Below are 24,019 nucleotides of genomic sequence, written 5' to 3' on the forward strand. Positions count from 1 at the left end.
GGTTTTTTTTATTTCATCAACCTAATAATAATTAGCAAACAAGAATATGAAACATTATGTGAAATGTTGCTCTAATTTCTTATTTTCTTTATTGATTTGAGAGAGAGAGGGGAAGGGAGAGAGAGAAATCAATGTGTTGTTCCACTTATTTATGCATCATTGGTTGATTTTTGTAAGTGCCCTGACCGGGGATCAAACCTGCAACCTTGGCATATCAGTTTGATGCTCCAACTGAGCTTCCCGGCCAGGGCTAATTTCTTCTTAACCTGTGATTATACTGGTTATTGAAGCCCGTGGCAAATTGGCTATGAGCAGGTTCCTATTTTTATTTGTTTTTAATTTGAAAAATATTCTCCCAGGGAAACTTGTAATTCTTCAGTTAATGAAACAACCTTTCAAAAAATCATATTTAAAGGAAACATTGTCTGATAAAAATGGTGATTAAGTCGCAATGTATAAAGTTCAACAAGGTGCGAGAGTACCATTGCATTTCCTTGAGACTTAACCTGGTGACATAACTGGTGTCTCTGCTCACAAATTTTACCAAGCTGAGTCTGTATCCAGGAGGGAGGGTGTAAACCCTTGGTTGGGGGGCTGGTCTGAGGCAGTCAGAACCTGTGATACATGTATCATATTACTTAGAAGCTAAGGGGACTGGGGAACACTGAGTAACGATTATTTTGACAATCCTGTCTTCTGGGTTTAGCACGAAGAAAACTTAATGGAGCTGTATAATGTGGCTCTAAAAACAGAGAGCTGTTTTCCTGTATCCAAGGGTTGGATATTTTATGGTTAGTATACTCTCTGGTGCTTAGAACCTTGTTTTTCATAAGTAAGGTTAAGTAAATACTTCCTTGATTCTTGACTGTTTTTGTATATATTTCTAGTTAAATTTATATAAAGATGCATCATCTGTAGAATACACAGACTATCTCTACAGATAAATATATAGTGTATAATTTTACTGGGTATATTTTATTTATAGTGTACATTATATTTAATTATGTATGCTGTATAGTATATATTTCTATAAAATGTATATAATTTTAATGTCCTTAACATAGAGTATTCTTTTTGGTTTCTTAGATTTTCATGTAAAGAGCTCTGGACTAGGGTGTAAGGACATCAGGTTCTTAACCCACCTCTGGGCTATACATACATAACCTTGGACACGCCTCTTTATCTAAATATCCTGATTGGTGAAATAAGGGTCTTGGACTAGATCAGTGGTTTCATACACTTTTTTGACTGTGATCTACAATAGCTTTTTTTTTTTTTTTTAATTTTAGAGGGAAGGAGGGAGAGAAAAAGAAACATTTGTCATTCCACTCATTTATGCATTCATTGGTTGATTCGTGTATGTGCCCTGACCAGAGACCAAACCCATGATCTTGGGGTCATCATTCCAACCAGCTGAGCCACCTGGCCAGGGCCTATAATAGATTTAATTTTACATGTGACCAGTACAAACACGGATGTATTTAACCTACAAAAGTTTCACATGACAGTACTGGTCCTTAATACAAGTATTGGTGTCTGATATTGTTTTATTAAAAACGTAATGATCACCCTAGCCAGTGTGGCTCAGTGGTTAGAGATTCCGCCCTTGGACTGAAGGGTCCCAGGTTCAATTCTGGCCAAGGGCACATACTGGGGATTGTAGGCTCAATCCCTGGGCCCAGTTGGGGCACTTGTGGGAGGCAGCCAGTCGATGTGTTTCACATCAATGTTTCTCTTTCTCCCCTTCCACTCTCTCTAAAAAGCAATGGAAAAAATATCGAGTGAGGATTAAAAAACAAAAACACACATAATGAGCCACTAAGGTCAGTTCACAGCCCACTAACGATTCCACTCATGAACAGGTGCCTAGGGGACTTCCAGGATGTTTCTATTGCAGGACTTTTACAACAGATACTCAGAAATGTAGAGGGGTTGAGGGTTTCAAAGACACAGATGTTCTAACTATGCTTTGTGTAATATGTCACCTGGTCTCTTAGACCTCAGCGTTTATGTTGTATTTACTCTGCACAGCACAGGGACAGAGAAGAGTAGTCATAACCTAGTGGCCACCTAATCTCAAATTTTCAAGAGGGTTGAGTTCTAGGCCTCATGTCACCTGTGTGGTCTTGGACAAGTCTTTTGTGTTCCAGCACACCTGAGGCTCAGGACACACCTCTCAGTTGAGGTTCACTGACAACTTGTTGGGATGGGAAGAATCAGAATGTCTGTGTGCAGGGTATAAGGAATGTGCAGTCCTGTGGTCTCAATAATTTGCTTTGGTACATATGCATCTCCACACCCTTCCCCTTACCCACCCCAGTCCAGGCAGTGCACACAGACCTTTGGTCCAATTTCCAGTCTTCCATAGGGTCTCATCTTCATTATCATTTAAGCAGAAGGGCCTTCCAGGCCCCAGGGTAGGGCCTCCAGTCTAATGTTTCCATAGTACCCATGCAGCAACTTCTGATACCAACTACCCAGAGTCAGGCCAAACTTACGTTAAGGGCACAGCCCTCTACAAGACAGCACTCACTTCAGACACCAATCACATTTGGGGGGGGGAGGGGGCGGCTCTGGGCCACTTTTCTGAGCAGCTAGCTATTAATTTGGGGGTTCTCAGTGACCCTGGGTTCAACAATTCACTCTAAGGACTCAAAACTCAGGAATGTCCTATATTATGGATGGTTTTATTATAGCAAAAGGATATAAATCAAAACCTGCCAAAGGGAAAGATGCATAGGGAGAGGTCTGGGAAAGTCCCAAACACGAAGCTTCCATTGTCCCTCTGGCATCAGGACACCTTGTCCTAGCACGGGGCACACTGATGTAACCCTGGGAGCTTACCTGCTCTGTGTGCAGTTTTTATTTCGGTTCCACTGTGTAGGACCCCAAGTTGAACTCAACCTCTGGTCCCCTGCCACTCCCCAGAGGTACAGCTGATATCACCTGAATCAAAGTCCCAACCCAATACCCAAGTGGTCAGCGAGCCCCTGAGCCACCTCCTTGGTGAAACTACCTGCCAGGGTCACTGGAATATGTTACCAGACTGCAGGAGTCCATTTGCCTGCACACATCAAAGCCCAATAAGACAAACGGGGATTTGCAGCCAAGAGAGTAAGGATTGATTAAGGAGGTGGCGCCATGCCTGGAGTCACAGGTAGCTCATACTCAAAAACCTGGCTCTCCGATGGCTTCCAGGGGATGGATTATATAGGGGAAAATCATGAATCACCGCGACTAGTAGAGTTAGGATCCTGGGCTCCACTGATTGGGGATAACTGATCATTGCATTGGGTTCTGATGTCAGCCATGGAGTTCTGTCCAATTTCGCAAGGATTCGTTCCGTGGGATCATTCTGCTTTTTTTGGGTCTGGAGCTAAAACACAACTGAGGTCAAAGGATGTTTTGTTTTATTGAAAATTCCGTCCAGCCCTGGCGGCCTAGCTCGGTTTGTCAGAGCATCATCCAGCTACCCCGAGGTTTCAGGTTCCACCCCGCACCTATAAGAATCAGCCAATGAATGGACGCATAAAAAGAGGAGCGAAAAACCCGTTTCCCCTCTCTTACTCTAAATACATAAAAAGAAAATAAATAAAAAAATTCTGTCTCAATACTCAACAGACCCAGGACCTTGTTTCTAAGGCTACTGGATGCTGACCAGAACCTCACTGTCCCGAGGGATTAATAACATTAAGCAAGGGAGAGGGAGATGCGTGAGCCAGGGCGCCAGGCAGAGGGCAAGAAATCAAAAGGCCGGAGGAAAGAAAGAAAGGTCTGCGCCGTTACAATTATAGCGACCTTCCCGTCACTCGGAGCGCTTCGGAGGATCCAGCCTGAGCGGGTCGGAGGCCAGCAGCCAGCTCCGCCCGGCCCCCGCCCCGGCCCAGCTCCGCCCGGCCCCTGGCCCCCCGCCCCCCCGGCTCCGCCCGGCCCCTGGACTTCCCCCCTCCCCCTGGGCCCAGCTCCGCCCGGCCCCTGGCCCCCGCCCCCCGGGCCCAGCTCCGCCCGCCCCCTGGCCCCCCACCCCGGGCCCAGCTCCGCCCGCCCCCTGGACGCCCTCGAAGCCCGCAGCCACGTGTCTTTCTGCCCAAGGTTTTGTCTTTTAAATTTTAACCCACGTAGATATGTTTTCTATGCCTATAGAATGAGTCACGTTTTCTACTTTTCCTTCCATCTTTTTCACCAGTTCCATTTTCCCAGCAGTTCCATTCCACTTCCTTCCATTCACCATCCAGACTGTGACATTCTTTTCAAACTGAATTAGATTACGGTGCTCGCTGCACAAAGGGCTGCGGCTGAACTGGTACAAGTCACGGCCGCCCGCGTCACACAAGGATAAGCGAAGCCCGCCCTCAGCAACCTCCCACCTGCCCGCGCGAGCCCGGCCGTCACCACGCCGTGCGTGCGTGCGTGCGTGCATACGCGCGCGGCGGCCACGCGCGCCCCTCGCGGCGTCGGGCTGGGCGGTTTTCCAGGAAGTGCGAGGTGCTCCCAAACTCCCGACACCACCGCGCACACAGCTCCAGTCGCCTCGGAGACGCCCCCTGAGCGCCCTGCGCAGACGCAGAAGAGGCGCGGGGGCCTTCGCTCAGGCACTGTTACGGACGGCCCTGGGGCTTCTGCTCAGGCACTGCCGCGGACGGCCCGAGGGCCTCGGGTGACGGCGCCGGAAATGGCGCGCTCGGCCCTTCCCGTTCCCTCGCGGCGGGCGTCAGTTTGAGCGGCGCCGTCCGCTCCGAGGGTTCGTGACAAACGGCGTCTTGCCGGGGTCCCTCGGCCGCCGACCCCTCTCCGCGGTCGAGGAAAGATGGTGGGCCGGAACAGCGCCATCGCCGCCGGCGTGTGCGGGGCCCTCTTCATCGGGTACTGCATTTACTTCGACCGCAAGAGACGGAGTGACCCCAACTTCAAGAACAGGCTGCGAGAACGTGAGTGGTCCCCACCCGACCTGCTGCCTCCGCCTCCGCCGCCCCGCCCCGCCGCTGCCGGTCCCCGCCGGTGGGTCTGGGCGGCGGCGGCCGCGTGGGAAGGGCCTGGGGCCGCGAGCCTCCACCTGAAAGAGGAGCCGCGCTGGCGCGCCCCGCGCGATCCCTCCATTTTGGAGGAACGAGAACGATTTTCCCATTTTGTTTTTCCTACTTCGGTCGTGTAAAGACATTCTTGTTTGTATGATAGTTTAGGATGTGTGTTGGCGTGGGGCTTGGGTTTCTTCTTTCGCGTTCACCTTTTTAAACCTCTGTTCTGACTGGAACGTGGAATTTGCGCGTCGGCGGCGCATTCTTAAACCCTCCTGGCGCGCTGCGCGTGCTCCCAGGATACGAGTGAATGCCACAGGAACGGCAGGAGTCCAAAGGGCTGCGCGCCTCCCGTCGCTCAGCCTCATTTCATACCTGCGACATCTTTTAAGAGGAGACTGGCGGGAGGGAAATGGTGCCACCAAAACCATTCGGATCTTTGCCTATCCGAGGCATGCTCGTTTGCAGCAGTAGAAGAGCAAATTTGTTGGAATAAGAAAAGGTTTGAAACTTCTCTAGGTTGCTCAGTTTCTGAAGTTAAAATTGATGTTTAAGTTATTGAAGCCCAGAAAGCACGAAGAAGTGATTCTCCTATATCTTTGTTTCTTTAGTGTCTGATAAGGCACACGTGCCTAGTTGACTACCATATTGGATCATGCTGATCTCATATTTATTTAGAGAGAGGAAGGGAGAGGGATATAGAGAGTTAGATACATTAATGAGAGAGAAACAGTAATCGGCTGCCTCCTGCACGCCCCCTACTGGGAATTGAGCCTGCAACCCCCAGCATGTGCCCTGACGGGGATGGAACCAGTGTCCTCCTGGTTCATGGGTCGACGCTTATCCATGGGCCCACACCAGCCCAGCTAAAATGAAAACTTTTTACCTGAAAGCAGTTCCTGGCAGGTAGTCATGGCCTAAGGCAGTATTTTTCCCTTACAAAGGTCAATCTCCACCTTAACTAGTCTGTTGGCTTTTTACACCTGGGATAACATACCTGATAAAACAAGCCTAAACATGCCTTTGCAAAAACAAAGTAATTTCATTTTTTCCGGACCTCTCAAAACAGGCACAGCTCTGGGGAGACCAAAGATCCCCTCATTGTTTATTTCGTTAATTGTTGACTGTTAACTACCCTGTATTCACCTATATGACAGAAGTATGTGTCTGTCGTTTTACTTTTTTATTTAGTCCCAGAGGTGCCCCCCCCCCTTTGCTCTCCCCCCTCCATAATCTATCATCATGGATTTCATATAACCCACTTAGGTCTTTTTATTGAAATGTATAAAATAAGATGCAAAACTGCCATTCTTTGGAGCACTTTCTCAATCATTCAGATTTTACTTCCCAGCGGTTGTCAGTTTGGCTCAAATAAACTCACAAACATTTTCTACAGGTTTGAATGTTTCTTACATTGTCAGAATGTTATTTTGGATTTGACAGTTTCCAGGCCCAGTTTAATCACAGATTAGCAGCATCAGATCTTGAGCAAGATTAGCAAGATTCAGATCTTGAGATTTTTGAATCTTAATTTTCTTAGTTTGTAAAAATCAGGTAATGCCACCTGCCTCTGGTTGGTTTTGTGAAGCTTAAGTAAGATGTTTAAGTGTCTGCCACCATCCCTGACCCAGGGAAGATCCCTCCATTAATGCTTGCCTTAAGTGTAACTGTTGGAATTTAGATCAGTTTCCTATCATTTTAAAAGTAGTTGCAGATGCATAGCTCTATAAAGAATGGGTTAACCCTTTCTTCCTTTGGAAACGCTGCAATCGTATTGTCAAAAACCTTGAGAAAACTAGTTTTTGGTTGAGGAAATTATAACAAGTATTTTAGACAGACTAAGAAATCTGTTTCTTGTTTATTTTTTCAAAATTCTTTTTCTGTTTTTAATTCATTAACTTACTTTCTCACTTGAGCCAGTAGCCTAATGTGGTCAGGCTTGAATTATTAGCTGAGTAACCTTGGGCAACTGACTTCAAGTTTCAGTTTCACTTTTGTAAAATGCTATAATAAAGGTAGAGTTTAGTACAGTCTCCAGTCTTCAGTTATTAATGAATGCTGAAGATTGTTTATGAATATCATTTCTTTGATATTTCCTTTAGCAATTAAAACTTTATTCGTGCCCTGGCTGGTGTGGCTCAGTTAGTTGAGCTTTGAGGTCGCTGGTTGATTTCCAGGTCAGGGCACGTGCAGGGTCCATCCCCAGTAGGGAGCCTGCAGGAGGCAGATTGATGTTTCTCTCATTGGTGTTTGTTTCTCTCCCTCTCTCTAAAATCAATAAAAACATATTTTAAAAAAATTTTAAGCCTTAATTCAGAGTAGTTTTGTACTCTGATTAAAGGTAATTGATTGTGACCTGGCCTAGTGGCTGGGTTGGTTGGAGCGTCCCATACACCAAAAGGTTGGGGTTTTGATTCCCTGTCAGGGCACATGCCTATGTTGTGGGTTGGATCCCCTGACCTGGGTGAGTACAGGAACCACATGGTCAGTGTTTCTCACATTGATGTCTCTCTCCCCCTCCCTCTCTCTAAAATCAGTAAACATATCCTCTGGTGAGGATAAAAAAAATAAATTGTTTGGTTGGCTGGTTTTAACTTGAGGGTGTCTTGCGTTTGTGGAATTAAATTGATTTCAGTTTAGTTGATTTTGAGTTTTCTAGTCAAATTTCCAATAGAATATTTACATCTGCAATTTCTCAAAGGAGTCATTTTGGCTTGTTAACTTTCCTAATTTATTTTTATTTTTTAAGGAAAAGTGGCTTAAGTTGTTTAAAATAAGGTTTGAAGTTAGATCTGGGATTCTAACTGACTGACTTTTTTTTTTTTTGGTCTCATTAGCAAGAGCAGATTATGAGGCCCGTTAAAGCATTTTTATTAATTCAACTAATCATTAATAAGTGAAAATTTACTTCCAAATTATAGTGCCAACTACAGGTGTGTTTTACTCATACAGTACTATATAAAATTATTCGTTATTTTAAAATATATTCAGTAATCTTATTTAAATGAATGCTATATGAATTACTTAGATTTGGAACTTCTTGTAAGCTTATACAGAGTATTCCAAAACAATGTACCCACACTTTGAATAATTATTAATTCCAATGGGTTAAATCTGAAAAGAAACATCAATTGTATACATTTTGTTGGGACACTGTAAATTTTATGTGTATTTATTTTTTTTAAATATGTTTTTATTGATTTTAGAGAAAAGAGGAGAGAGAAACAGAAATATCGACATGAGAGAAGCATTGATTGCCTGCCTCCCATACACACCCTGACTGGGAATCAAACTGTTGGCCTTTGGTGCAGGGGACGTTCAACCAACTGAGCCACATCAGTCAGGGCTTTTATGTGTATTTTTTAAAGTGGACTGTTTTAACTTGTTAGGTTCACACAATATAGCCCTTGGGACTTAAGTCTAGCAAATAACTGAGTCAAGGCCTGATTTTACTGATTGGTTTGACAGTCTGTTACCATCTGTCACTTTGTCATAGAGGTACTATACGATACTATATCTGAAAATAAGTTAATGTAGCAGTTATCTTATAAAACTAAAGCCAGAATTTTAATCTTTTTTTAAATTGATGTTAGAAAAAGGAAGGGAGAGAGAAACATTGATTTGTTGCTCCGCCTCTCCATGCTCTCGCTGAGGTTGCTTCTTGTTTGTCCCCTGATCGGCTGTCAAACTCAAAACCTTGGCGCATCGGGACTACACTCTAACCAGCTGAACCTGGCCAGGGCTAGAATTTTAATCATATTGCTAGAAATTTAAAGTAATTAAGCAACCTTTAAAGTTGGTGATTAGTCAACATTCAGCAACAACAGCACACTCCCCTCCACCCCGTAAAAAGAACTATAAAGTTGGATAGTAATGGAAACTGAGTTTCTCTCCACTGGATTTTATCACCATTTGTCAGTTTACATAAATTCTGCCTGAGCACACTGTATTTCTTTGTTTATTCCACACACTCGCCATGCTCGTTTCTGAGGTGCCTTTTAGTTGTGTGGGACTGCACTTCTGCGGCATTTAGAGGCAGTGCAGAGTGGAGGACCCATGCTCCGAAATCGGGTTGCCTTCGTTTGAGTTCCCACCCCACCACTCAGTCTGTAAATGGTGATAGTAATAGCACATGTCTTAGTTTTACTGTGAGAATTAAATAAGCTTATTAATATAATTTAGCGTCAGGACATCTAAAACTTATGGAGTGCTTACCTAACACCCAAGTGTTCCTTGTCCTCGTGCCAGTTTTCTCTTGAAGTCCTCCATTTCTCTTTTAGTCTTAGTGCCCTCCTTGCAGCACTAGTCTGTGCCATGATATTTAGGAATTAGTTAGTAGACTCTGGTATCATTTGTTATTTTTTGCCTGAAGAGGGCCAGACAAAACCATTAAGCAAATTGAGGGTGGAATATGTTACATGTTCTTTTCCCCCCACAATTAGTGTTGAGTGATGAATACCTAGGAAAGGTAGTTTGTTAGAAAAAATAGGTGGTCTTCAAATTAATATGTAAGATCAACTGTAACCTATATTTTTCTGTTGAAACTCCCAGAATTGTACTAAGCCTCAGAGTAGTAGCACTTTGCTTTATAGGGCTAGGGTTGGCAAGAGATAGTGGTGTGCTTAAAGCTAGTTTGTAAGGTTAGATAAGAAAATGCATCGGGGCTTGGGTTTGCAGAAGACGTTTGTTTTATTGTGGCTTCGTTTCTCACAGTGGTGAAAGTGTCCCCTGTCTTTGGAGAGTTCCTTATTTGCCCGACATCGTCCAAGTAATAAGTATTAGAGCCTTACCTTTCTTAGCTGTGCCACATGGTTATTCTCTGATAGTTTTTAGTGACTAGGCATTTTAGCACAGCACAGCTCCTTAGCGAAGGAGTTGGTATTGAACTATATTAATAACAAATGCTTATATGTCATGTTGTAAACCAGGCACTGTTAAAAAATACTTTACATACATTGACTCATTTCATCCTCACAGCTCTAACGCAGATACTATTCTTAGCGTGCCCAAGGTCGTACTGCTAGTAAGTGAAGAACTGCCATGTAAGCACAGCCTGTGTTTCTCTGTGCCAACACCTTCACATGGGGTATACAGTTGGCAATTTAAATACTGTTAGTGCCCTGTTGTTTGGTTTGAAAGGTTGACTAAGTGACAAGTAAGATTTTAAATATGTTTTTTTATTGATTTCGGAGAGAGGAGGGAGAGAAGGAGAGAGAAACATTAGTGATGAGTCATTGGCTGCCTCCTGCAGGCACCATACTGGGAATCGAGCCCTCAACCCAGGCATGTGCCCTGACTGGGAATTGAACCCTGACCTCCTGGTTCATGGATTGATTCTCAACCACTGATTACACCAGCTGGGCAAGATTTTAAACATCTCTTACTCCTGAGATGTGTAGCATTGCTGTTTCATAGCAAAAATAAGACAAAACAACTTAGAGACTGGAGGCAGAGGTTTTTTTCCTTAACTAGCCAGCAGTAGTTGAATTAAGAATTTAGCAGTGTATTTCTGAGCACTGTTCCCCTTCCCTCTTTTTTTGGTCAAATGCATAAACACTATGTTTATTATTTTGGGGGTTTTTTGTTTTTAAGAAAACTCTCAAATGCTGATCTCCCCCCACCTTCCCCTTAAGAAATGCCAACCAGCCGTAGCTGGTTTGGCTCAGTGGTTAAAGCGTTGGCCTAAGGACTCAAGGGTCCTGGCTTTGATTCTGGCCAAGGGCATAAACCTTGGTTGCAGGCTCAGTCCCCAGCTTGGGCATTATGTAGGAGGCAGCCAATCGATGTGTCTCTCTCACATCAATGTTCCTTTCTGTCTCCCTCCTTCTTTCTCTCTCTCTCTCTCCCCCCCCTCTCTGTCTCCCCCCTCCCTCCGTCTCCCCCCTTTCCCCCCATCTCTCCCTTCCTCCCACTCTCTGAAAAGCAATGGAAAAAATGTCCTCGGGTGAGGATTTAAAAAAAAAGAATACCAGCCAGTGTTCAACATTCAGTAAATAGTATCTGTTATATTTCAGTAATGAAACTCCCTAACAGTGGTGGCTTAATTCTTGCTCATGTTTCATGTCCTTTGTATGTTGGGAGGGAGGGCTTGCTCTACTTGTAATTACTCGAGAGACCCAGCTGTTAGAGCTGCCTCTATCCTATAAATGGTTGATCTTGGTGTCCAGGAGGAAGGAAAAGGCTCCTGCCCAGAAATGTCACATTGCCCAAAGCTCCTTGACCAGAACTATTTATATGACCCTGACAAATCACAAGGAGACCTGAGAAGCAGAGAGCGCAAGAGTTGGTAATGTTTTGGAAATAGAATGAATGACTGCCACAGCATTTAGATTTCTTTTGATTCTCATTCTAATAATGATAAAATGAAAATACTTCATTTCTTGCAGGAAGAAAGAAACAAAAGCTTGCCAAGGAGAGAGCTGGACTTTCCAAGGTAATACTTAATCTGTTTTTTGTTTAGATTGTACAGGGGTTGGCAAAAGTAGGTTTACAGTTGTGAGTACACGAAACACGGAGTTTATTCTCGTATTATTTATTAATTATTGTATTTTCCATATGAACAACTTTAAATTGCCCACCCCTATATTATATACTTTATAGAAGTAATTATTTAAAACTCCAAGTATATATTTTGAGAAAGCTAGCTTGATGTTCTATTTTAAAATATGATTTGCTGTTTTTAGGAATAGTTAACTGAATTCAGTTGTAGATTATCCATCTGACCCTTCATTATTTCCCCCTTTTTTGGCCATAACAGCGGACAACTTATTGTCTGAGCAATAATTAAGAGGGTAGTCTGCAGAAGACATTTACACCAAAAGGCTCAAACCTTTTCACTCAGCTGCTTCAAAATAATAAAATAAAACATTTATTAATTTTTCTTTGTAGAAGAACCACATGCTGTTCATTTCAAAAGTTACATAAGATTATTCACACCACTGATCCAGAATCCCATTACTTGACAATTTTTTACCTGGTTATAATATGTAAGTGTAGATATAAATCTTTTCATTCATTTTTTTCTTTTCATAGATCCTGTGTTCATGATTATTTTAAATGACTACATAGGTTTATCTGCTTGATAAAAAAATGTTCTGTGACATGTGTAAGTAAATTAAGTAAGTAAATGTTAATCGTTGTGCATATAGCCTTTTTTTTTTTTTTTTTAACTGAAATTAGTTCCATTGTCTGGATTCACAGGACTTGGACTACTGGATCAGTAGTGGTTCTTTTTGATGCAAGTTGAGGCAAGGAAAAAAATAAATCTGTAAATGTTACATTTTGTTATTTTGAAACAATTGAGTAATCAACACAGCAAACTGGATGTGATAATAGTGAAGCGAAGCTGGGAGACAACCACTTAGTTGTTCTATTGTGTCCAAACTACCTTTCTGAAATGTTTTCATTACGTTTTCAGTAGTCTTTTTAAGGATATAGGAAAATAGATATATTAAAGATATATGCATCAGTGTGTATTTTTAGATTCAGGTATGATCAAATTCTTTCTGTATGCTGGGATAGTTAATGAGAGATGCCTTCACTTTCAAAAATGTAATTTTTTTTTTACCCATGTTAAAAAGACAAGCCAAATAGCTGGTGGCATTATATATTACCATAATCATTCCGTCTGGTAATGTGTAACAAACTTATTTAAATAAAGCTGATTGTAATTGTAATAGCAAAAAAATTGGAAGTGCCTCAAATGCCCAACAAATACATAATGATTATGCAATTATATAGTCTTCAGTGGTATATTCTATTCCCATCTAAGAATAATTATCATCTTTTAGATACATGTAAAATCTATATAAAATAGTGTTGGAATAGAACAAATTGATTACACTACATAAAAATCCATAACGGTGATCATAAAATGGTATTATGCGTATTTTATGGTAGCAATATTTGTATTTTTTTTACTTTAGGTTTGACCGAGCTTTCTAAGAACTGTTCAAATACCAGTTTGATCCATAAGTATTTTTTTCTTACATTCATTTCAGTGTAGATAATAAACTTACCCTTGTGGGTGCTGTTGAAAAATAAATTTCAGTTTTTGGTTTGTTTTTAGTGGTATGATTTTCTGTGTATTAGTTGTGTCCCCTGACATAATTTTGTTACCAGTTATTAAATATTCTACTTCCAAACAGTTACCTGACCTTAAAGATGCTGAAGCTGTTCAGAAATTCTTCCTTGAAGAAATACAGCTGGGTGAAGAGCTACTAGCCCAAGGTAATAGTCATGTAAAAAACAATTCAACCAGGTAAATTTGAAGATCTAAGTGGCTTTATTAAGCAGTTTATAAATGGGCAGCATCCCATCTAGCAGCTCCCTGCACGGGGTTGTACAAAATGGAAGATTTTTATAGGAAGCAGAGAGCAACTGATGAAAGAAAAGAAAGGATTATATTGGGGACATCTTTTCTTTGGGGGAAGAGAAAAGGGGAGGTTTTTTTTATCATGTAGATTGCCTATTCTCTCTCTGTCGGGGATAGAGAAGGGCCTACATGACAGATCGCCTTATTGGTTCTTGACCAGAAAATTTGAGGCTGGTTCATTAAGATTATGTTTATGGGAGACATTGAAACTGTAATTAGATGAGGTACTAAATCTGGGTTTGGCATCATGGGCTTTTAGTGCAAATGATGCCATTTGGGGCTGATGTTTCTTTATTTGAGTAGTCATTAAAAGACTAGAAAAGGAGGTAGAATTCTTCACACTGATGGAAATTTATGGTCACGAGGGGCTTTTTTGGTGGATGGGTCTGTTGAGAAAAAGGTTATACCTCAAGCAGCCAAATAAGACCGGACAAGGGTCAGATCAATTTTTTCCAGGAAAGGCTTGGAGTGAGTTTAGAGGGTGAGGGTAAGGAGAAACCATACATATTTATGCAGCTAATTAGGGAGTCTGGAGTGGACAGTCTTGGAACCAAACCATCTAAGGTAGGAATTGGGAAGGTGAGCGAGAGCATAAAGGAATTCCAATTGACTGGGTCGGTTGTGTGGGATCTAGGTGCCCAGCACCCCTCGCTCTGAATACTGTCCGTGAAGACTGGGCCTGCACACAGGTTCTTCCAGAGACAAATGTTGGTTCTGGCCACCTGGCAGGGTCATTTGGATCCATTTGTAGGCTATCTGAGCCTGGGAGAGCCCCTGGGACCAGTGTGATCAGCTTGGGCTAGTGGTCTCAGGGGCACTGTGAAGGAAGCCTGCTGTTATCTCCTAAAATCTGGGGAAAAAACTATTTGAGGGTCTGGTGTCAATGTTAGGCCCAGTTTCAGTACAGCTGTTTCTTAAAAGTTATTCATTCTCCTGTCATTGTATTAATGATCTTTCGGCTAAGGATGGACCGTGTATGCAACACTGGCCCCATAAGATTATAATGGAGCTCAAAAATTCCTGTTGCCTAGTGGCTTTGTAGCCGGTGCAGTGTCATTATGTAGTGCAACACATCACTCACATGCCGGGTGTAAACTGTAGGGAACAGCATTTGTCACCCCTGCATTGTCTCTTTTGGTTTAAGGATTATTATGCTGGGTCATTTTAAGAGACACAGGCATGGGAGAAGGTCTGAAAACCAACAAGAAATTGCCCTTTGTAAGAAACATTTGCATTTGTAAGGGAAATCTTCCTTTGTAAGGAGATTGTGTCTCCCTCCCTGAACTGGGAAGGGGAGGTGACCTTATCTCTAGAAACACTTATTAATGCAGAAGACGGTGATTTAAGTCTAGAACAATCTTACCCTTGTTTACTGTGCTTTTCCTGGTCACCTCCCATACCTTACTCCCCTACCTCCATCATCTTTTGTCTTCTGCTGAAGAGGGTAGTTAATGTTTAAGGTGGTGGCTTCAGCCACTTTGGTGAGGGTCTCAGTTTTCCTGGGTGTCTCAGGTATACAGGAGGTATCCATGTAATTAAACTTGTTTGTTTTTCTCCCCTACAAAACCTACTTCGCTGCCAGTTGTATAAAATTACAGTACCTTTCTATGTTTAGATGCAGAAATACTTACCACGGTTACAGTTGCCTACTGGTATAAAATTACAGTACCTTTCTATACTTAGATACACAAATACCACTGTTACAGTTGCCTGCAGTATTCAGTACAGTAGCATGTTGTACAGGCTTGTCGCATAGGAGGTGTAGTAGGCTAGACCATCTAGGTGTGTGTAAGTAAGTGCACTCTGATGTTTGCACAGCGGTGAAATTGCTTAACTACGTATTTCTCAGAATGCATCCCCATCATTAAACAGTGCATGACTGTATTTCAAAACAAGCTTTTAGGCATTTAATAGTGTAAGGATTGTGTTATTTAAAGACTGGCTCTAGAAATTAATGTTTCGTATGGATTATCGTTGTCCATAATATATTTTGAGTGAGTTTTAAGTTTACTTGATATAGGAAAGACAAATAATCTTTACAAATAAGGCTACTTTTAAGTAGTTTTTAGTAGTTTAGTAGTTCATAGTCATTGTACAATATGTTAAAAAATCCTGTTATGAAATTAAAATGATCAAATTGAAAAATTTGAGAGCTGTAATTCAGTAATTTTGTCTTAACTGTATTTATAAATATTTTTAGTGTCAAATAAGCTCTTGCCTCAAAAGTAGCTTGGAAGTAGTTGCTATCATTAATTTTAAAAGGGTCAAGTTTTTCTTATTTATCATAATAGATATAGACTATTGTATTACATGACAGGGGTATTTGGGTTTTTGTTTCTTTTATGAGAAGATATTAAAGGTTTAAGATGGTGATGACCATCTTCACTTTTCATCGTATCGTTCTCATTATTTTCTCTTTTGAGGAAGTAATTGTCTTTTATTTGGGTGGTGTAGTAGGCTGATAATGCTTATAAATAAAAATGGAAATGCTTTACTAGAAAATAATTATGTGTCTTTCCCAATATAAATAAGAAAAATGTGAAGTTCAATCATAGGGCACCGAAATCCTCAAAAGGATCATTTGCAAGGCTATAATTGTATTACTTTAATATCTAAGAAGAAAATTCAGCATGTGTAGTTGATTGATAATCTTTGTCTACGGCTGTAGATTGTAATATTGCAATTCCTGCAGACATTCTCAAACAAATGCTGTTCTTTGTGCTCACAAAGGTGTCTGTTTATAATATCAAAATTTTCTGCCCCCAAATATAAACATTATTTTAAATTAATTTACTAATATTAAGATGTTAGAATATAATGTACTCCTAATTACTTATTTTTGGATTATCTTGGAGAATCATGCGCTATGATCATCTGTCTATCTGATTTGAGCTGTTAGATCCAGATTGAGAAGGACAGTTAGTTACCTGTGGTGATGAGGGCAGGTTAAGTACGGACATGGAAGAGTTGCTCTTTTTTCCAAGTTCATATTCCACACTTCAAGCCAACATACCCAAGGAATTACTTAACAGCTCAGCCGCCAAGCTTCCTTTCTTCTGGTGAAAACTCCCAAGCCAGCCAGAGGTAGAAGACTCAGTGGTGAGAATTAGGGTAAAGGTCAGTCTCTAAGTAAGCCAGGTGAAAGCATAAGCAGTTTGCGCAGGGAACTTCATTGCTTGACAAGGTCTCCTTCATCCAGGCGTCTTCGATAAGTATATTCCATTAACTGAGTAAGATCTCATCTCAGGCTATGTGACTGGGATCAAGTTACAAGTGCAGAGAGGAAATGGTTTCACCTACACTGAGTTGCTGTGGTTTTCACAAACTGTTTCCAGTGTATTTTGAAGTACTAGGAAGTGTCTCTGGTGATCCCCTGTGTTCCGAATACCTCTACTAGCTGTTTCCATTTAATATCTATTCTCATTTAAATCTCTGTCTAAAGATACAAATTGTAATGTTTCAACTCATGCAAATAAATTCTCAAGTAAATTTTGTTCTTCGTACTCATAAAGATGTCTATTTATACTGTGAAAATGTTGAATGTCCCAGGCAGCATTTCCCTTCCCCTTTATTGCCTATAAATTCAGTGGCTCACGGGAGTATTCCATGATCAAGTGAACACTCGAGTCAGTGGAGCCCTTGTTGAGTCTCTTGATGGAAATCCGAGCCCATGCAAAAAACCAGAGCCTTTTATTTTAGATTGTCCATTTGTAATGCTTCTTTGTAGAGTTCTCTTTTTTTTTTTAAGAAAATCTCTTTACTTTCCCTTTAATTGAATTCTTATTTATTGATTTTAGAGAGAGAGAAACATTGATTTGTTCCAATTATTTATGCATCATTGGTTGATGCTTCTATGTGCCCTGACCAGGGATGGAACCTGCAACCTTGGCATGTCGGGACAACACTAACCAACTGAGCCACCTGGCCAGAGCTTTTCCCTTAATTTTACTGTGAACCTTAAACTGCTCTTTAAAAAAATAGTCTTAATTTTAAAAATTTCCAATACAAGATTTTTAATAATGTGCATTAAAAATTGTTAGCAATTTCTAATGCAGTCTTTCGGACGTATTCTGAATATATAAATAGTAATAAACTTTGACCTTTCTGCACCTTAATTTCCCCCCTTTCGTATGTGTGTTGGAGATGCTTTATATCCGTGTATAATCCCACTTATCCTTTTTGTTATTTTGTTACAACTTTTTTGATTTCAGAGAGAGGAAAGGAGAGAGAGAAATAGAAACATCAATGATGAGAGAGTCATTGATCTGCTGCCTCCTGTACGCCCCCACTGGGGATCGAGCCCACAACTTGGGCATGTGCCCTGACCAGGAATCGAACCAGGATCTCCTGGATCCTAGGCTGACGCTCAACCACTGAGCCACGCCCGGCTAGGCCCACTTATCCTTGTTAATGGCTTCCTAATAGTTACATGAGTGTACTTTGGGTTATTTCCAAGTTTTTGCTTGCATGATGTTTTTGGCTGGTATCACTTAGAGATACAGTGAAGACTATTTAGAGTTGAACTCTTAACAAAGGCAGAGGCTTTTCAGGTCATGTGTTATTTTTATGTCACTCTTCCAGGTGAATATGAGAAGGGCGTAGATCATCTGACCAATGCAATTGCAGTGTGTGGACAGCCGCAGCAGTTACTGCAAGTGTTACAGCAAACTCTTCCACCACCAGTGTTCCAGATGCTTCTGACTAAGCTTCCAACAATTAGTCAGGTAAGGATTTGAAAGGTTGTGAAATAAAAGTAGAATCTGGGAATTAAATGTTTAGGGACATTGGCATTTAAAAATGAGCCTAGTGAAATGGTGCAATCCTGAAACTCATCCATATAGTGAAAATAGTACTCGAGATAACAGTGCTTGAAACTTTCTTCCCTAGTGGAAAAACATCTAAGTTGACTGTGCTCTAGATGTGGACCAGGAAGTGTGTCTCTTAGAGTTAAGTCTCAGGCTACAGCATTCAAATCCCAGATTTCAGGGCACTCTCAGCTACTTCGTTAAACTAGCTTCCTGCCTTCTCTTCTGTGCGACCGTGTGTTGAGGGCAGCGGCATGGCAGAGGACAGAGGAGCCAAAATGGCATAGTCTGGAAATTGGGGCATAAAGGATTCTGCGCCACCTCTGACCTCACGTCTAAAGGTCCCAGTGCCTCGCTTCTGCCAGGGTGGGCTTTGAGTTTGGAGTTATTTGACTACATCCCCAAATCTCCATTGAATAGGGCAAAATACCATTTGTATACACGATGATCCGTAACTTAAGGGTTACGTAAAATGTGTTCTGTTCGTTTTTAATCCTTCCCCAGTAGCCCAAGTGAATCTGCTTTTTGGAATAGCATGACTATTACATGTCATTTTCACATTTGGTGTGATTAAAAATTAGTAAAATAACTGATTAATTCTTCAAACTGATCTTTACCTCATTGGATTAGGAAGGGACTAAAGGAGAGGCAGTTCCCAAAGATTTAGGGGTGGGGGTTGAAGAGTCAAGGACTCGGTTTTACTCCTATTTATTAGACTGACATGGTTTCCCAGTCTTTCGGAACCCGCTACTTAACATTATTTGCACTTCGAAAAGCAGCATAGCATAGAGCTTCTGGGAAATTGACCAGAGGGTAATATCTTGAAATATGGACGGACTCGGGATGAAGCCTGAATTGCTTTCGATAAAGAGGACTTTTTTTACTCAGTTAACTTGTCTCATGTTATCTGGAAATGGTTTCAAAATACTAATTTGAGAATACTGTAATCCTTTATATAAGGATTTTGAACATTTCCAGGCCAGAAAGGGAAATGTTAGGAGCATAAAATGATGAGTATTCTTAGCACTAGTCAGTATTTTTAGTTTACGTAGGAGTAAAAAGAGGTCTTGAATACATTGGGTTCAGTTATGTAATTAGCTAACATGTAGCACAATACAGATGGTATGCCTCCATTCATTTGAATTTTGAGATGAGACTGACAGTAGTCATTGTTTTCTTAGGTGATAATGTATAAAGGGTTTAATGTTGCATAAATCTCAGAATGGGTAAGCTTTAGCGAGATTTCTTTGAACACAAAGGGCATTTTTGTTTAACTTAGAAACCTGATTAAGTGCTTATACTTTGTAAGACTTAAAAATTTTTTTTCTTCTTTCAGAGAATTGTAAGTGCTCAGAGCTTGGCTGAAGATGATGTGGAATGAGAAACAAATGTCAACATAATAATCTCAATTAAAAATATTTTTAAAATCTTAACTTGGAAGATGAACAGCTCTGGGGGAATAAGGGCAAATATGCTTGCTGTGGACTGACTGTCCTGCACCGAATCTGCCAGAGTTAATTTTTACTTTGTGTAGATCGGTTTGTCTTTTATTTATTTTTCCCAGTGAAGAGTGTATTTTGATAGAGAGCTTTTCATTTTATAAATACACTATGAGTTACCGAAATATCATGGATTTTGTTTATTCCTAAAACGTAATTAAAATGGACATATAACATCATATTATGTACATAAAAGATATCTAGTGCTCAGTTTTGAAAGGCAAAAAAAAGTAGGGGAAGGCTGAAGAATGCACGTTTTTAAACTAGTACATTTTGGTGCACATCAGAAAATTGGATGGAAATGTGATTGTGTTATCAAAACTGGATATTAAACTCTTTGAGATTATTCCTTTGCATTTAATCTCTTAAATGTGAGATGTGCTATATTAACAGCTTCACCCACCTAGTGTATCAGTCTTGAAATGTTTTGTTTAAGTCAGTGGCTTAATGTGCTCTGGATATTTATCTCCTGGTATTTTAGATACACGTAGTTGCGGATAGCACTGGGAACTAGATCTGTGTGTACCCTAATCTAGCTGCCGAGCTGCTCCAGTTAGCAGTGCCTACCCACTTTCCTCATTTATGAAATGAGGGAGCCGGTCTGCTGATTCAGAGTTTTCCTTTCAGCTTCTCATTCATCTGGTTGTGTTCAGCATCATGAAGTCCAACCTTCTCTGAGGGGCAGTCAAGCCTTGCCTTTTTTTCTTTTCTCTGAATTTTGCATGCTTGCCTGACAGTATTTATGAAAAAAAAAAAAATTTTTTTTTAAGGTGTTGATTTTCACTGAAATCATGTGGTTTTGTCACTGCTCTTGTAAATTAATCTGAAACTTCACCTTTAAGGTAACTGAGATGATATGCTTGTAAAAATATTCCTTTCCTTTTATCTAATGTAACTCCTTAATCCTTTAATCTGGTTCGTTTATCTTGTTACGATGAGAATAAGCTGTCTCCTATGGCTGGAGACTTGCAAAGATGGGAGGTAATGGGGCCTCTTCTTTTCAAAACAGTGACATCTGCAGTCACAGATTCAGTATCAGAACTGAGAGTTAGGATCTTTGGTACTAATAAGGATCGGACATCTGTTGAACTGGACAGCGTTTCTCACGATATAGGTTGCCTTTATTCTGTCTAAAAATCTGTGGAGAGATCCCAAAGTCTTTTCCTATGTGTACTAGGCTTTTTACTTTGTTTTACTTACAGACATTTCTTTACCTTAACCTCGGGTTTTGTGGTGGCTGCAGTATAGTGGAGAGTTTGGAATGTGGTTCTAGTTTCTGTCTTTCAAGAGTCATATTCACAGCCTTGGGCAAGTCACGTTGCATCTCTGAACTTTAGTATTTTCATCTGTAAAATTAGAACTAGGTGATTCACACATTCAGTGACTCTTCCCCAGGTACCTTCTAGGTTTGTGATCCTGAACGTTAAGCAGCGTTCTTTTTTTATTACACCCAGCATGCTTGGGGGGAGGCGGGGGTTGACCAGTACAAACAGTAGGACCCCTTATCCAAAGCAGGGCGGCGATCGGTCAGTGATTGGAAAGTCGTCTATCCTGTACCCGCCCAGACAAAAGAGTGTTCAGAACAGGGGCTGTGCAAGGGAAGAGAATGAACATACAGTCAGAGGGAATATAGGTGGGGAAAAATAGCAAGAGAACAGGCCCAGAAATAGGATTGGCTGGAGGGCTGAGGGGTCAACTTAGATTTGGGAGGGTATGAAGGATATGCCCGGGAGAACTGCAGTGCGTTGGAGCTGAGCTTACTCCGCTTTCTGAAAAAAATAATTGGCTTTGATATAATGCAGTGGTGTCTTCACTTTAGAGCTGCTTCAGCCAAGTGCATTTTATTTAAATGACAGCTTTGGTGCTTTAAAAGTAGGTACCACCAGCCCGGCGTGGCTCACAGGTTGAGCATCAACCGATGATCCCCAGGAGATTGCGGTTCGATTCGTCAGGGTACATGCCCAGGTTTCAGGCTCTATCCCCAGCAGGGGGTGTGCAGGAGGCAGCCGATCAATGACTCATCACTGATGTTTCTCTCTTTCCGTCTCCCTTCCTGTCTCTGAAATCGATAAAATATATTAAAAATAAAAGTAGGTACCACTTTTGAAAGCTAGCTGTGTTGGGTGTGAAAAAAACAACTTTCCCTTCCCTGAACACGTAGTTGCCAAGCAGTTTCCTGGAACAGGGCCATCACGTTAAAGCTGGCCAAGTGGTGCTCAGCTCAATTTTGAAGCAGAGTGGTAACTGCTGGAGTGCCCCATGTGCTCATGTTGCACATGTGTGTAAAATCTTTGGAATTGGAAATAAGTGCACATCGGCATGCTTCTTTGGGCAGAGATCTGTTGTTTGCTTCCACAATTTGCACTTAAAGTGAAAGAACATTTAAAACATGGGCTTACCTGGTAGTAGCAGTGCTGTTCTATTAACAGTTAACTAGGAGTTTTGTTCACACCTAACATGTAAAACCTAGTACAGTGTGCATAGTAGGCAAGCAGGCAGTCGACCTGCCTTTTTGTCTGTGTTGAAGCAGCTTATGGACCAGAGTGTTAATGAAATGTTACTGCAGAAGAGATTTTGAGGTAATTGGTATATCATGCAGATATCATACAACATTTTCTTGTAACGTAAATACAGTTTTATGATTGTTTGTGGCTCAACTGTTTAAGTGAATATTAAAGGGCTTGGAGAAAATTTTGGCTTGGTGTTTATTTGCAGAAGTGAATTCTACTCAATTTGGGGACTCAAAGTTGTGGTATGCAAGTGTTTCTGGGTCACAGCATCTCTGAGGATGTTGACAGCTGTGCAGCTTCTCCCCAGGAATATGCACATTTGCCTTTGACTTCGGGGGGTTCACAGATTTGGATTAAGGACCCCTGCTTGAGTGTCGGCAGGTGAGGATTCGTGTATTAGTGGCTTTCCAATCTCGGCATGTATCAGAACCACCTGGAAGGCTTGTTAAAGCAGATTTCTGGGCACCAGGCCTGGGCCAGGAGCAGGCTCATTCAGCTCTTCACATGTTCCCAGGTTTTGATGCTGTTGCTGGTGGGGGGTTATCCTTAGGAATGTGACATAGACAGTGATGCTCACTGGTGGCAAGAAAACGTGGTACTCAGAGACCCAGGGAAATCTGCCTCTGTAAATGGAGGGCATGGAAAGACCAAGAAAGCGGCCACTCCAGTCTGGCAACTAGCAGAGCTTATTAAGGGAAACTTACCTACGAGGTGCTCTGGGTGGCTGCAGGTGAGGTGTATAGCCCCTGTGCCTGACGGGGTGGGGCAGTGGCCTGTTCCAGGAGACCTGCGTGCTGTGGGGCATGGGGGAGGTGCTGGTTTATGTCAGTCTCTGAGCATCTTCCCCTAAGTGCAGACCTCCTGCTGTCATCTCCTGCCTCAGGACTTTTGCATATGATGTGTCTGGCAGGGGTCTCTGGATAGACACACAGCTCATGCCCTCACCCATTTTACCCTCCCGGGGCTGGGTGAGGTGCCCCTATGGGAGATCCTGTAGGACGCTGGGACGGTCCTCCCGTGGGGCCTACCAAGACCTGTAATTCCCGGGTAACTCGAGCCTCTTTCCGTTAGATCACTCCTAAGGTACATGCATGATTATTGGGTTCACAGCATCTGCATCGTTAAATGCTTAGTCAGTGCTTTTAATGGGTGAACAGAAATCCAAATGCGCAGGGTTGGAACAGCAGTGAAGCGGAGGCAAAAGTGTGATTGTGAGGGATGGATGGTAAGATCTACTTTAAAGTTAACTTAGTCCCTAAGTCACTGGGTTACTAGAAATACAAAGACTGAGGAGGAACAGAAGGGAACGTGTCTAGTTTTCCCCATATTTCTTGAGCCTTCTAGGTTAGCAAAATAGCAAAAATAAATTTTACAAAGCGAATCTGGCAGTAACTGAAGTAGCATTTATGAGGTTTTCAAAAGGCAATTCATGCCTTTCTTGACAGCTTCTCGAACATGGGGATGAATTATGTGGAAGGCTGCTATTCTGTGGACCAGCCTGTCCTCTGAGGTCCCTAGCCCCTTTGAAAGGACAAGGCCTTGCTTTGTTGGCTTTCCCTCCAGCAGGATGGACTTGATACAGCAGCCAGGGCTGTACTTGGTGCAGAACTTTGAAGACTTGGAACACCTACTTCCACAGATGACTTTTAAACTTACTTTTGTGTTCAGAAAAAAACTGCGATCTAAAATCATACTCTCGCCCGGCCGGGCTTAGCTCAGCGGTTGAGCGTCGACCTAGGATCCAGGTGCTCGGGGTTTGATTCCTGGTCAGGGCACATGCCCGGGTCTCTCATCATTGATGTTTCTATCTATCTAT

The 24,019-nt window shown here is 41.8% G+C and overlaps 1 protein-coding gene and 1 non-coding gene across 2 annotated transcripts; both read left to right on the top strand.

Moving 5' to 3' along the window:
- Positions 1-4,742: 4,742 nt before the first annotated feature.
- Positions 4,743-22,384, top strand: TOMM20 (translocase of outer mitochondrial membrane 20). The gene is made up of 5 exons (XM_016199848.2): positions 4,743-4,928; positions 11,402-11,448; positions 13,163-13,244; positions 17,971-18,113; positions 19,531-22,384. Exons 1-5 carry the CDS (start codon positions 4,808-4,810, stop codon positions 19,573-19,575), a joined length of 438 nt encoding a protein of 145 aa, XP_016055334.1. The 5' UTR covers positions 4,743-4,807; the 3' UTR covers positions 19,576-22,384.
- On the top strand, positions 5,273-5,401 carry LOC148090742 (small nucleolar RNA SNORA14). Its single transcript, XR_015716331.1, has one exon. It is a non-coding gene; the product is annotated as a small nucleolar RNA SNORA14 (small nucleolar RNA).
- Positions 22,385-24,019: the final 1,635 nt, after the last annotated feature.

Source organism: Miniopterus natalensis, chromosome 21 (genome assembly GCF_054644295.1).
Source record: "Miniopterus natalensis isolate mMinNat1 chromosome 21, mMinNat1.hap1, whole genome shotgun sequence".
Taxonomy (NCBI): Eukaryota; Metazoa; Chordata; class Mammalia; order Chiroptera; family Miniopteridae; genus Miniopterus; species Miniopterus natalensis.